The sequence below is a fragment of the Wyeomyia smithii genome, chromosome 1 (assembly GCF_029784165.1).
Source record: "Wyeomyia smithii strain HCP4-BCI-WySm-NY-G18 chromosome 1, ASM2978416v1, whole genome shotgun sequence".
NCBI lineage: Eukaryota > Metazoa > Arthropoda > Insecta > Diptera > Culicidae > Wyeomyia > Wyeomyia smithii.
Genome location: NC_073694.1, coordinates 43,075,791 through 43,091,526, shown reverse-complemented (window position 1 = coordinate 43,091,526; position 15,736 = coordinate 43,075,791). Strand labels below are relative to the sequence as shown.

Sequence of the window (15,736 nt, the reverse complement as noted above, 5' to 3'; positions counted from 1 at the left end):
AGAAGATGACGGGGGGAAACCAAGCTCAAGGATCTGGGGGCGTATTTGCGGAGTATCCGCCGATATCGCACTGGTTAAATAATACTTGAGCTTCTGAAATGGCCACGAGGGCGATTCCCTTCCATCAGAATCCAGCGAGGACCAAGGTGGCTACTTTCCGACTTCTATTGGCAGATGAGAGTCTTGCCCTAAACGTAGCTGAACTAAAGGTTTGCAGCTGGATGTTTGCCTCGGGTGTTGTGGAAGAGGTTACAGATCCTGGATCTGTAAGAGGGCCGATAGAAGCCGGTTGAACAGGCGTCGTGGTGGAGCACGCCATGAAGTAGAATTCTGCTCAACTGACTCAACTGACTGGTATGTACTGGAAAACGGACACAACCGAATCTGAACCACTGCAACGCGGCTCACTAGCTGCTATACCAAGGAGCCTCTGAACGCATTTCTCCCAGAAACGGTAACTGGGTCGCGGATGTGTCTAAAATGGCGGTTATATTGACGAAGAGTAGGTTCCTGGTTCAGAAAGTTGTGTCAACCTCAAAGGAAAAGTAAGCGGTTGCCAAGGTAAATGGAGTGTTCTACGGCAGTTGTTATGTTGACGAGACTAACGCCTTTGGGGGTTCAATGCTTGGGCTGTTGAGTCGCTGCACAAACCAAAGGGGTCAGATTTTGTTTGAAACATTGGCAAACCTGTACCTAGGCCAAGAGCCGAGTACTTTGTCTCCGGCGATCCAGTCTCACGACCAACGTTCCAGTATCTCAGACATAGTCCAAGGATGGTCAGTTAACTAGTCGGACATCTGTGCGCGACGACAGCCATTTCGAGGTTAAGGAGCAGGCAAGGGTTACGAATGAGGAACTCATCGCGATCGTCAAAGGTAAGCAAGACAGACTGGATGGAATCACGAACTTGGGCATCAAGACGGTCATTAAAGTGGCCCCCGAGCTGTTCCGGGTAGTCATGCAGAGGGGCCCAGATGACTGCCTCTGCCCGGAGAGGTGAAAGCGACAGAAACTGATTCTACTGCCGAAGACTGGGAAACGCATTTGTCTGCTGGACAATGCGGGCAAGGTGCTTGAGAGAATTATCCTCAATATACTGGTGAAGCACAGATGGTGTAACGATCTGGCAAGTGATCAGTTCGGCTTCCGGAAAGGTGAGTCCATGCTGGATACTATTCTCTCCGTCACCAAGACGGAGGAGGTGGCAGACCAGCGCAATAGAAGGGGCATTCGCTTTTGCTCAATCATTGCGCTTGACGTGAAGAATGCGTTCAATAGCGCCAGCTGGAACTCCATATCGCTAGCGTATAGAAGCATCCATGATCCAGTGTCGCTGTACAAGATTTTGGAAAATTACCTGCGGAATCGAAGAAATAGAAGAGTGAGAAATGCGTCCCAATCACCGCAGGAGTACTGCAAGGTTCCATGGTGTTGTGATATTTCATAAGATTAATTTCGATAGCCAGGTTAGAAGTCCATAGGAGAAGTGGAACTGACGGCCGCACACTGCATACGCAAGGTCGAGTATTGGATGCACTTCAGAAAACTGGAGTTAGCACACCATAAGACGGAGGTCATGGTTGTTTATAACCGTAAATCGATGTAACAGACGGTTGTCACAGTCGGAGACTGAACCATCACCTCAAAGTGATCTTTGAACCTCTTGACAACAAGCTTACGTTAAAAAGCTACGTCAAGTCTGTAAGGGGATTTCAACGGCTATTGCAGCACTATTTTGAATGATGTCGAATAGCTCAGCGGTCTAAGGCAACCAGTGAAAACATCTTGCCAGCGTGGTTTCGTTCATACTAAGGTATGGTGAGCCAGTGTGATCCAAAACACTAGGTACTAATAGCTATCGTGGCTCATGTGCCTGAGGGTTGCGAGTGCGTATCGTACAGTGTCGTACGACGCAATCTGCATCTTGTCCGGCAGCGTCATTAAGGAGGATGTAGAACGCGACTCAAAGGGCATACGGGGTACTAGAAGGTATCTTTCAATGATCAGATGGCAGCGGGAATGGTCTTATTCCTCACCTATTTATCCCGGAGATATCTGGATTGGTCGTGAGGCGCAACGAAGCAGTAAACTTCCACCTGACACACATTATGTCTGCTTCAAGCAGTACCTACACAGCTTCGGGCACCCGGGGTCACTCAGTGACCCGAATTCATGGAGGTGAAGGAGACCGCTGAGCATGTCTTCTTCGTATGCTCTCGTTTTGCGCGTGCGAAAAGCGGCATGATGGTAGTGAGAAGCATAAGAGGTCGTTTTTGATGAGATGTAGATTTATTAATGAGCAGCTGATTGAAATATAAATCATATGGGTTCACGATCACAGTAGGTAAAGATAAAGCACACACAACAACAGAAGATAGGCCTGGATTTAAGAAAAACTTTTGGTAAACGCGTCAAAGTATGCATGTAATTGAAATACAAATCTTCTGTTGGTCTCCAATAAATGGTTTGATTAGTTGAAACAAGGGTTTAGTACGTTCTAGCATATTCACGTCATTCATATTCGTTGTCTGCGAGATTTGAGTGACGAGCAAAGGTTATTGTTCGAGATGTGTGCGCCGTCTAGCAGCAGATAGCCACCTTGTTTGTAATGAGAACATTAAGCTATGGGTGATTTCTTAACGTAAGCTTTCTTTTCATGCTTACTTTGCTGTTGAAGATGTCTGCTGGTTGATAAAAGGGCTTTCTACCCGTTTTTTAACCCTCAAACTGACTAGCCTACATGGTCCGATCCTGATTCCTTTTTTTCCATGGTAATTATTGACTGACCTCTAGGGGAGTCTCACCGTGCAAATATATCGTGTTGTGCAGTCTCCTAATGGATAGCGCTCAAATAAGCTGCACACTGATTGGGAATCGACAGGGGCTGGCCCTAAGAGTAAAAACAGTAATGGTCCTGAGTTACTCCCCTGTGGAACTTGAAGCGTAATTTCTTTTTAGAGCTACTGAATACTGCCCTGCAAATAGTTTTTTAACAGAGCCTCAGCTACGCTTCTAACACCGTATTATTCACATTTTCTCAGTAATACGTCAGTGGTCAATGGTTCCAAATCTAAGACGATTACGTCTGGTGACTATCAACCAATAAGGATATTTCTAGAGCCAGAAAAATGCTCATAAACCAAGATTGACTCATTCTGAAACCCAAGATGAAACTTCTGGTTTCTGAAAAACAGCTTCAAATGGCCAAAAACGGCCTAATATGGGTAATACCGAAATTGAGAAGATGTCCAGAGGTCGGAAATCGAGTCCAGATGCCGTTTTCGATTCCAATAACTTTCTGCCGAAGAATGATTGAAAAGGAGAAGCTAGTTTCGAACTTTTCACCATCCAATTCAACAATAATACATGATACGTTTTTACCGATTTTCATTCAACTCGACCCACTGAATCTATCAATTTCGAAATTTTGTAAAGAATGTAACAGTCAATAAAAATAATTGCTGTTTGAACTGAAACACTGACTGTGCGGCAATTAGTACTCCAAACAGCTCTAAATCTTCAGCGTAAGCTGCATCAACTATTAATTTCTAGAGCAATTTCGCTCTTACCAGCCGACCATGGTGACACTAATTTGGTCTCCAATATCCCCCATTCAATTTACCGTCATCCCTTTCTCGCCATAAACCAACGTCGTTACATCGAGGATGTCAAGCGTGCAATGTAATGAAATCATCAAGCAAGCATTTCGCGCATCATCAAGCGCTCCTCCACCGGAGGACTTCGACATTCGGTGGAGGGCGCCATGTGCTGTGCTGTGACTTTCCACTTCCCAACCGAAGTGTCAGTATAACATTCCTCGAAGGAATGAAACGAATGCAGCCGATAGGAAGAACGAGTAGCGTAATTTGCTTTTTATTTCTCTTTTATTAGCGACACCAGCATCGTTATCTGTTTCCCCCCATCGTTGGTTTCTTTCACTCGGTAATAGCAGATTGATTTCCTATTTTCAGACAATCGATTTCCCTTTCCTCGCGTCTGTAAAAAGGAAAGGAGGATTTCTGGGTAGTGTTTTCTTTTCTGGTCTTCTCTCAAATCCTTTTTCGCACTCTCCAACTAAACACCACGCTATAGTCCCGGTTTCCGACCTGTGCTCGGAAGAAACGTGACTCTCGGATCGGGTGGCAAGTTGGCCTAATTTTCAAGATAAGCAGCTGAACAGTAGTAATTGACTCCTCTGGTCCGAGGGGAGTGATGGAAGGAGGTTACTGGCGAGGAGATTGGAGAGAAAATGTCCAGCAAATGTACAGAACGAGTGGGAACTTCATTCACAGTGCCCAACCACAGTTAGCTCTCATGCAACGAAGCTCGAATCGAGGCGCAATAACAAAAAATCTAACCGATTTTGTTCCGTGTAGACGCAGTAGGTGTCAAGCAGCGCTCACACCCGAGGAGGTGGGCTCCATTGCAAAGACAATCACTGTAGCATCACCCCGGCAGTACCGATGAGCCACCGCGGTGACGAGACCCAGCGGATGGAGTGCTAAAGGAAACTGTCAGCCCGCTGGATGGAGAGCTAAAATGTTGGCAGAAGGAAGAAATAAAGAATGATTTTATTTCATCCATTAAATTATCAAGATGTTGACAGGATAAAACATTTATTCTTCGTGCATTTGTGTGTGTTTTCCTCACCGGCTCTGGCTCTGTTGTTCGTGCTTTTCCAGAAATTATCCGACCTGTCAGTCGGAATCCACCGGTACGGTTGCCCGAACGAGCTGGCCAATGAGCCAACTTTTCGACTTTAACCGACGCTTTGATAGACACTTCGTTTAAAAACTAAGTTCGAGTTTGTGCAAACGTTAAAAAATGATTGCGTTTTGCTTAAATGATGAGAGAAAGCAGTTGCTTTAGTTTACCTTGAAATGTTCGAAGTTTTAAACTGAGCAATTCTGTGCGCTTTTTTGAATAATTAAATTGCGTAGAAAAATACACTTCACTATTTGTTCACAAAAGGCCACTTCAGAGCGACATAAACTATACAAAGCATGTATTGACAGTTTCACAACTATACACGGACTTTTTCAAACTTCAGTCAAGCAAGTTAACAATACGGTGGCGTTTTTTGGAGGTGTCCTTCCTCGAAAATTTCATACAATCGAAATAACTAATCTCATCTAGTAGAGAGCAGTGAGAAAAAAAAAACAACAAAAAAAAACACTCGAGAAAACTCATGCATCGCAATGGCAAACAGAGAGCATTTGCGGGAAACCCACAGAACATTGTTCAGCAGCCGAAAACTAAATCCGACAAGGTGCGGAGCAAAGTTTCCCACCTGAAGTGAAAAACGTTGGTACGTGTGCGGCAATTGTGTTGCTGCCGAGTGTTTCCGCTCTGGTCGGGGTGAGCTCTCTAATTCCAATATAATTCGCATTTCGCCACTGGTAGAAACTTGTTTATGTCTGTATTACATAGAGCTAATCAAAATGGAACGAATTTCTGGCAGGGAGTTTTTGTTAACTTCCATTGAGCACTATACACGGGAAGGAGAGAGACATCGAAAGTGAGTTAGTCTTTTGCATCGTCACCGATGATATGGAATGCAGATCCCGAGCCGGCTTGCTTGATTGTGAGGCTAATCAGGCAAGGTCGAAATAATGCACTTCCTGGAAACAGACGTCGACCCGTCTGGCCTAAAGCCGAATAACGGCGAGTGTCATCTGCCGCGAACGCGCTGAGCTTTGATAAAGTTGTTGTTTGGAATTTATGGGCAAGGGAAAGTTTAAACAGAGGTGATTCATAATTGAGTCGGGAAATTTTATTCGACACCAAATGCACGTGGTTTTGCAACCGTTGTGAATTGTTATTGTGGTTGCCAACTTTTCCGGTGTTTTTTGTTGCACACTGAAGTAAAGATAATTGTAATTACATCGATTGCTGCCATGTTGCATACATCTACGGTGGCAGTTCTGTTTTATCAGACAGCTTGTATTTGTCATGTTAATGATCAATCTTGAATTAGAGTTCTGCTCCTCTAACGTGACACTAACGCTACACGCTCTTGAATGGTCTATCAAAATAAGCGACGTGTCGGTTGTGCAATCAAACGGACTTTAGACACCGAATGACGCTGAACAATGAACAACACACTGAATAGTTCATCATTTTGACAAACTCATCTGATGGTGAATCTCGAACGGACGCTGCTTGTTGCAAGGTGATAAGATATAGTTTATGCAGCACTGAAGGGAAACTAGCAGTAAAACATCTCTAAGAGCATTGGACAGGTCTCTAATTTATGCAAGGTACGAATATACTAAATTAGTTCACCACGAATTTAATCGGGTAATTGAACAATGCGTTGCTTAATTTCTTATATCAATTTAAAATCTGAAACAAGTTGTTGAATTTGGTAACTGGAATAGTCTGAGGCTATAAACATTCGATATTTTGATATATTGCTCAGAAAAACTTTTGTAACTGGCAGTTGATCATTCACGACCTCCAAAATCATCTCTGTTAGAGTTCTGGTAGCACGGCTAACGTTGTGCATGTTAAAAGGCGTTGCTCAATCCAAGTTTACATATAATCCACTCTAAGACATAGTTTTATTTGGCAAAAACTACAGATTTTTAGGACATTCGAACATTCGATTTTTAGGACATTGATAAACCTATCAAAAATGGGTTAAATAGATGCTGAAATTTCTTGAAACGTTACGAGCACTACAATAAGTTCACGGTGCTACCACAGACCGTTATTATAAAAAAATGCACCCAAGAATCTGAATAAACCATTCGATTCGTTATGACGTCCAGAATCTCTGGTCAAATTTTCAAAATCGTCATACGGTACATTTTTGAGTAATGCTCTTTTCAAGGTCGTAAAGTACAATAAACTGGTATATTATTGTAAAGCAAGTTTTTCAACGACCCTTTAATGAAATAACTTTCAAAATAGTTTCTATAATTCCAAGTGGTATTTTTCATGACATTTACAATTGGTAGAAAGATTTATTTGAAAATCCCACAGTGCACAGTGGTCTAAACTCGAAAAATCGTAATCGTTTTTGATTCGATTGTGAAAAAATAGATTTAATGTACTCAATGTCTTCAGCAAAATTGTTTAATAGAAAAAGGCCTTGCTTTTGGCGTTTTCAGTTTTTCGATTAATCCACTTAACAGTTAAATAAAAAAAATATTTTTTCTGATTTTCAAGATACCACATGGTTTCCTTCAGCAAAGTTGTGGAAAAATTTAAATGAAAAACATCTGCTGAATACTGGGATGTCCTACCTGTACGTTGGACACAACAAAATAGAGTTTTATGTGGAACAACCCCCCTAAAATCAGTTTTTTGTTTATAACATTCTCTGTGATTGTCGAAATAATGAATTTTACAGAGTCGTGAAGGAAGCTTAGTTGAATGAATAAAATCTTAGAACATTTTGAATTGTTTTGACCATTACAGACAAAATTATAGACAATAAACAGATTTTAAAGAAGGTTTTCCCACAAAAAACTCTATTTTGTCGTATCCTACGCACAGATAGGACACCGCAGTAATCAGCAGTTATTTTTCTTTTAAATTTTTCCACAACTTTACTGAAGGAAGCAACCTGATAAATTGAAAATTATATTTTTTTTATTTAACTGTTAGGTGGATTGATCGTAAAACTGAAAACGTTGAAAGCAAGGCCTTGTTCTATGAAAGAGTTTTGCTGAAGTCATTGAGTACATAAAATCTTTTTTTCACAGTAAAATTTAAAACGATTACGATTTTCCGAGTTTAGACCACCGTGCGCTGTGGAATTTTCAAATAAATCTTTTCAACAATTGTAAATGTCATGAAATATAATACTTGGAATGTGTACAAACTATTTTGCAAGTTATTTTACACAATGGTAGTTGAAAAACGTGCTTTACAATAAGTATTTCGTTGTTTTTATGCCACTTTTTTGTGCTTTACGACCTTCAAAAGGGCATTACTCAAAAATGTACCGTACGACGATTTTGAAATTTTGACCAGAGATTTTGGACCTCATATCGAATCGTATGGGGTACTCCGATCCTTTGGTGCATTTTTTATGATAACGGTCTGTAGGAGCACCGTGAATTCTTTTTATGCACTTTCATAGGTGGCTTCCGATAATATGATATTACCATGGGTGTAGCCAAAAGTTCGAATAGGGGGGTGCACGCAAGTTCTTTAAAATTTTAGAAGTAAAAGACGGTATTTTGAAAAATAGAAATAAATCCTCTAAGGTCGCTTTTACGCGGTTTTTTACGCAGATTTCGGAATTTACGTGGTTTTCTTTACGCGGATTCCGGAAATTATCCAGTTTTTTACGCGGATTCCGGAATTAACGCGGTTTTTCTCCGCGGATTCCGTTATTTAAGTGTTTTTTTTTTCGCGTGGATTTCGGTTAGTCTTCACTCGGATTGCGTAATTTACGCGGTTTTTTTACGCGGCACGTATCCCCCGCATAAAAAGCGACTTTAGTGTACTTGTGTTGAGTGATTGTTACATCTAGGCAACCAGTGAATGGTTGTCCTTGACATCAGAGTGGAAAATTTGAAAATTCTTATTCTAACCTCGAATATAAATAGATGTTCTTTAGTAAAAACTCTTTAGTTCATTTAAACCTTTGGATCTCAAGAGTCCGTGAACAAGGCAGAAAATAGAGTTGATCAGCAGCCGCAACCGGGAATTCAAGATATGATTCTCAAGATAGACCAAATTTATCAGCAGATGGCGGCCCAGTACACGCAAAAGTTGAAGTCTTGTACAATCATTGTGTCTTCCCGATTCGCACAAATGTTGCACAGAAATCGCACAAAAAATGTGTGAAACGCATAACGCAACAGTTGTACTGCGAATACATTGACATAGAATGAAATCAGAATATGTATCATATACCGACACTTTATTTCTCACGTCGAGTGTATTAGTGACTAGAATAGACACATCACATACAATTTGCAGGTTGCTCTTTCGCTTCTCTTTCGGTTCGGACTGCGACGCGTAAGGCGATATTTCGTTGCTTCACGAAATGAGCGAGACACCCGTGCTGTACATACTTGATACCATAGTGTTGTTAGTCTCACTCATACTGTCGGTGCGTGCTTGCTGCTATTCAGAGGAATGCATGAAGGAGAAAAAGTATCTCGAAAGCGTGTGTGCAAAAGACTTGAAAAGCGTAGCATATGTCTCGTCCTCAAGCAGAAAGGAGGAGAATGGTTTTGCTTCTCGCTCGCCTTGCAATGCTGCTTGATACCAGTTAAAACTGTTTAGGTGTAGTAGTTTGGAGCTGCCAAATACATTGGAGATACGCTAGAGCATTAATTGCGTTATGCCTAACACGCAATCATTGTACTGGTTCCGAATTACATCAACAATTGCGCTAAAAACGCACAATTTTGTACTGGTTTCGCACCATCCAACTTTTGCGTGTAGCAGCAGCCTCAGTATCAAATCCCAGAGCAGATTTTGGAGCCCCTCTCATCGAACATCACCGAGTTTGTCTTCGACTAAGAAAACGGAATTACGATTCGAACGCTGGTTTAACCGCCATCAGGACCTCTTCGAGAACGATGCAGGCCGGCTGAATGATGCGGCGAAGGTACGTCTACTTCTCCGGAAGCTGGACACCATTCGCACAGCCGCTATCGCAACTACATCCTATCAAAGCTTCCCAAAGACGTGAAGTTTAAAGACACAGTCAAGATTCTCAATAAAATCTTCGGGCATCAACCGTCAACGTTCCGAAAGCGGTTCATGAGTCTTCACGATTGTTGTTAACCATCTGCCGATGAACAAGCAGAGAGCACTCAACCGCTGTTCAACCATTGTTGACTCAGCCAGGTTTTCACCCAGCGTTATGTGCTGAACGGGCTTTGGGCTAGCAGGTTTATAACACCCAGCTCTTCCCAGTTCTTACGATCTGCTCTCATGCTGCTGCAATGTTGATACAAAACTTCCACCTCTCCAACAAAATTGCCAACTTCGTAAAAAATTACGAAACTTTCGGTTTTGCGCTTGAGCTCCTCCAACGACATGCGTATTACGTTAGCGGTATGCAGCAAGGACAACGCGTAGGCAGGTGCAATATCTTTACCGAACTGTGTTTCCAGTGAGGTTACAAGAAAATCAAGGTAAGGAATGGTCATAGCTCGGTTCCAATACTCACTCCAACGTTGACGCAGGCGGATTTGCCCGGTACTTTTGGTGGATCAACTTAAAAACCTGTGCAATTCCACGTAACATAGGGCAAGCATTTCTATCAAATATTTTTGATCTGGCTCATATTTTACACAGATGTTTCTTTTGGCTAAAGATCCCAGGTAACAAAACTGGTTTTATCAAAGTTTTATAGCGTTGTTTTGGCTGTAATAAGCACTTTAAAACTATGATAAAACCAATATTGTTACTAGGGATGTCGTTTTATGCTATTAGAGTTATTTAAAACAAAATTCTGCACCAATGTCAACAACAGCAACGGCCCCCCTGCCACCCCCTTCCCCCCTGGCTACGCCTATGGATATTACACGCTATTGAATTCACAGTTTTGATAACAGGTCGGCGCATAGCGACCGCCGAGGGCATGCTTAATCACCAAATAATCCCGGACCATCTCTTGCTGCCTAGGGATGGTGAGATTCGGGCACTAAGCCGTTGAGTCTTTGGAAAAGCCATATGTACCTGGAAGCTTCTCTGACGAAGCGACTAGTGCCGCTTTCATCAATGCACTAAGGGAACATTCATTTTTTGGTTTGTTCGTAACGTTTCGTCACAAACCCCCCCTCTAGATAATTACGTAGCTTTATAACACCCCCCCCCCCCCGCTGAACATTCTTTTTTTTTAGCAAATTTTATTATCAAAAACATATCGTGTATCATTAATGAACAAGAAATGAAAAGAAGGTAGAAAAATTACCCTAAGCAGACAAAACAGTGAAAAACAATTAGAAAAAAAATTGAATTATTTTCTTAGTTTCATATTTGCTACTTAGCTTGGTTTGACCCTGGACCCTCCCCCTCGTCACATTTCGTCACAAAACTGCAAACACCTCCCCCACCCCTCGAATGCTACGTCATTTATGGCTGTTCCCTAACCCACCCATTGAGATTGCCGCCAATGAGGTCTCAATTATAGCGTAGAAATCGAATATGAGTTCGATTTTGACAATATACCACGGCTTTAAACTGGCCTTTGTATCGAGCTCCCTTAGCTCCAGTATTGAGGATATGAATCGGTACACGTTCCGATACTACGATGCAGGGCTACGAAATTTCGAAATAAAGATATGAAATTGATAGATAAATTATTTCAGTGTAATAATTCATTTACCCACTGACCACCGCCCGCAAACAAAGATAGCTATGAATATTCGATAACCATTTCATTGTCTTACCTATTTTGATTTGATTTACATTCTTATTACTGTCAACACACTTGGATCTAGTGAGTTCATTCTCAACTATCAATTGACAGTCACTCTAAGTGAAATAGAAAAATTCATATCTCTCGGCAGTGACGTGACATTTTCAACCTAGAAATTTGTCCATCGTTTTTCTTAGCCAAAACGTTTATAAAAGGTGAGTTTAACACATGATACTAGAAACATCTATATTATTGAAAGTTCAATTCCAATGTATGGTCCAGAAAATATTATGGCTTCGGATAGTTTTATTCGGAAGGGAACCAAACGCTCATTCATTGATATAGCGTCATCATTCATTTTACGCGACGGCACAAAGGCTAGGTGTAATATGGAACCAAATAGTGATTGCGTTTATACGCAGGTCAAGTATGATCCCGGCAACTTTATCCGCCACTTCCGATTGCGACATGGAGAAGTAGCCAACGCAAGAATATGTACCACCAGTCAAGAAGCCACGCATAATTGCAAAACGCCCGATTGCAATAGACCAGCAGCTGTTGGTTAGTTGCTCAGTAAAATTGATTGCCTTTCACAAACTACCTTTGTCCTGTTTCGAATGGGAAGGGTTCAAGGAACTACTTGAGCCGATACTGTCTGCCGTCGGATGCACTTTGAACCGTGATAATATAAAAAATCATCTTGTTTTTATGTCGAAGCGCATAAAGGAAATTTTAACGGAGGAAATGAAAAACAAGTTGATCTGCGTCAAAATTGATTCCGCTGCGTGCCATAATCGGCATATTTTGGGCATAAACGTCCAATACGCTCTTGGGTATAAAGTTGTTATCCGTACGCTTGGTAAGTAAAGTTTTAATGCGCAATGTTTTATATAGCTGGTATCTAAGCTCAAAGAAGGGGTTTTTCTATGAAATGTTTTGTTTCTAGGGATGCTGGAGGTGAAGTAAAGCCAAACGCCTGCATTTTTAATAAGTAAAATTCTGGATACGCTAGTAGAATTTAACGTTCCAACAGAAAATGTGTTCTCTGTTACATGCGATAACGGGGCTAACATGTTAGCAGCCGTTAAACACTTGAAAACAGAATTGGAAATGACACTTTTCGAAAAGTTGGAGGACGGCGACATGCTCACAGACGCAGAATCGGGACGTGACATAACTGCAGAGCTGTGTAACGAGTTCAGCGAACGAATCAACCTCGTTCGCTGTGCGGTACATACTCTGCAGTTGGCGATTCTTGATGTGGTAGATAAGTCCAACGAAAATATAGAAAAAAACGACAATTTTTTGAATAACTTGCAGACCAGTTCCCTGAGCTTGGTAGGTATAGGAATCGTGAATAAGACATCTATTGATATATTTTCCGAAATTTTTAGATCTTTCCATGCATTGGAGATTCATAAAAAACTACTACGATGCCTTTCGACCATTATATATATGCACAAAGAAAATGCAAGAGGCACACGTTTCGTTGCCAGATTTCTACATGGCGTGGTTGATGGCAGTTACCGAAGTGCAAAAGAACAAGGAAAACCCTTTTGTTCCCGATTTGACGAAATCACTTATGGATAGATTGGCGAATCTTCGCGGCTCTAGAGCGTTTAAAATGGCCTTGTACCTCGATCCGCGTTTCAACTATCGCGCGTCTAAGGTGTTTACGCCTGACGAGAAAGCTAAAATCCAGGTAAAGACTATTCATAGAATTTCCAATTGGTTCCTAATGACCATAATAAACTACTGTAAATATCTGACAATGATGAGACATAATATGATTGGGTCACAAGGCCTAACCTTAGCTTATTTGGATTCCAGAGAACCAATTTTTTAGAGACATAATGAAATTTTACAACTTTCGTCTCTAATTGCAGGAATTCATTATGGAAACGTGGCAGCGAATTCGCCTACTAGAGTCGCCATCATTATCCTCGCTCTCTGACGAAACACCTTCGGAGTCAAATTACGGTGATGATTTTGACCGCATTTTGATTGATATGTATGATGGATCGATTAACATAGAACACCAGGCAGATGAAACAAATTACCTGCAACAAATTCAGTCGTTATGCTTAGAGCCAAGACAAAACCACAGCTACAATGTTTGGGATCATTGGTTGCGACGGAAAACCTCCCACCCTGAGCTGTACGCGGTTGCAATGGTTGTGTTAGCCACGCCATCAAACCAGGTGTCCGTCGAAAGAGCTTTCAGTGCGCTTGGTTTGGTTCTCTCGAACCTTCGGACTGGCCTCGGAGAGGACACTTTAACTAACATCCTATTAATAAATTTAAATAAGGATTTGTTCCAACAGGCTATCTCAACGGCCTATAACTAGAAAGAGGGAAACAATATCGGCGAGGGTTGAAAAATTAACGAATTAAAAATAATATGATAACTAAAACCACGGATTTCTCTTTAGTTTAACTGTTTGGTCTTTAAAAAAAACTTTGCTTTTTATATTTTATATGACTCATAAACTGTTACAACGGATGAGACGTAGAAAAGTAAAAACATTCCAGTATTCACTTAAAATCTATCCAATGTGTAGATCACCTGTTTGATTTTTTCTTCGTCACGGCATGAGTCACGACGCAAGGACATCACAAAAGTCGCGCACTGTTTTCCTTGCCTGCGAAAATCTTGGATGGGCACTGATTGGATGGGCGACACAGAACTTATGCGGAATTCATTTAGAACCTAACGGTTTCTCTCTGGAACAGTTTCTGCCTATTTCTGCCTATCTTGATGCGATCAATATAATTTCGCACTGGTTTTTCCACTGGAAAAGACGAAAGTTAAATGTCCATGCAGTAATCCTGGCATCCTGGTGCTATAGAAAACAGAGATTATCACGATAAGAATACTGGACTCTGCTATTACTGTGTCTCAAACGCATCTTAATTCTTACCTTTCTGGAATCTCCACAAAAGTTTCTCCATCAAGCACATGTATCAAGCACATAATTTGTGTATAAACATTTAGCATATTAAATACTAAATACTAAAATCACTACAATCACTTGACTGAAAACGTATTGATTGTTAACTTATTTCTTAATATTGTACAGACACAGGAATGAACTTGATATCGATAGTGACAGAATCTCGGTGCAATATTTTGCGAATGAGTGCGAAGAAGAATGAAAGAAAAAACAATTGAAAGATCGGTTACTGTGCTATATCAAGAAGAAAGACTCGGTTCATTTTACATGCACTATAATTGTTGATGGATGAATGTAATGTTGTTACTAGTAACGCATATTCAGTTATATGATAGTGAGCTTTCGCAGCTCTGCTACGATGTACGCCTGGCATCTGCACCGAGATGGATTGTTTAATCCATTCGTTAGAAGCGGCATCGTACGATCTCCACCACGACCATCAGATGTAAGAAAGGTTGTTGCGAAGGTTGTTACGCCTAATGTGACACCAACTGGAAAGGATAACGTTGGTGCAAAAAAGGGCACGCCTAGGGGGGCCCCACCGACGGCGTTAAAGAAAGAGCGTGTCTCTGGTGCCTTGCTGGTAGCAACGAGCGTGGAAGCTCTGCCTGTCCAACTTGAGGAGATACTCAAGTTCACGGACGAACATAGCAACATATTGAAAGACTTAATACTATTGTTAATACTGTGTCTTCTGTTGCTACGTACCTGTATCAACGATGAGGGAGTGCAGTTCGCTAAAACCTTGAAGAAAGTCGCGGACGCGGAAGAGTGTGCGCAAGCAGCTGGGGAAGCGTTTAAACAGCATGATCTCGCGTTTAGGCGGAAAAGCGTTATCGCTTCCAAATGCGTGCAAACGGACGTGCTAACCTTCGCTGAGGGGACACGGCTCCCACCAGCATCAAGCGACGGTTGATGGAGCTAGTCCCAGAGGCTAGCTCGTCAACTGGGTCAACTCGGCCCACGGAAGAGAAGGGTGAAGCTACGGGCAACGGTCCGTGGACTACTGTAGTCTAGTCTAGTCTACACTAACACAGCCAGTACTTGAAAGGATCCTGGAAAATGATATCCACCATTTTTTTTAAATGATTCGTTGGGAGTGACAAAGATAAAAAAGTACACTTCTTTGTTGACCAATTTCCTGGGATGGAACATAGGTATTTTCCCCTCATGCTCGAGTTTTGAAACCAAGGATATAGCGCCTTTACCCGTTTCAACTGTTACGGTTGGAACTTGAGTACTAACTCCAGTCCTAGCATTTTAGCTTTTGGTTATAGCGCCATTACTCGCTCTCTGAAAGGAATATGAATTAGGAAATAAATTTGAGTTCCATATATACTAAGAATTTGTCTACAACTCCTGTTTCTTGAGCAAAATTAATGGCTCCCTTCTGACACTTCGCGTGCACTAACATGAGTCAACCCTCGTTTGTGAACGATCACAA

The 15,736-nt window shown here is 41.6% G+C and overlaps 1 protein-coding gene across 1 annotated transcript; it reads left to right on the top strand.

Annotated features, from left to right (window-relative positions):
- Positions 1-12,286: 12,286 nt before the first annotated feature.
- LOC129716713 (uncharacterized) lies at positions 12,287-13,716 on the top strand. The gene is given in 4 exon segments (XM_055666546.1): positions 12,287-12,626; positions 12,629-12,676; positions 12,733-13,040; positions 13,225-13,716. Coding segments are annotated over 4 exon segments (1,188 nt in total).
- The last annotated feature ends 2,020 nt before the right edge of the window (positions 13,717-15,736 follow it).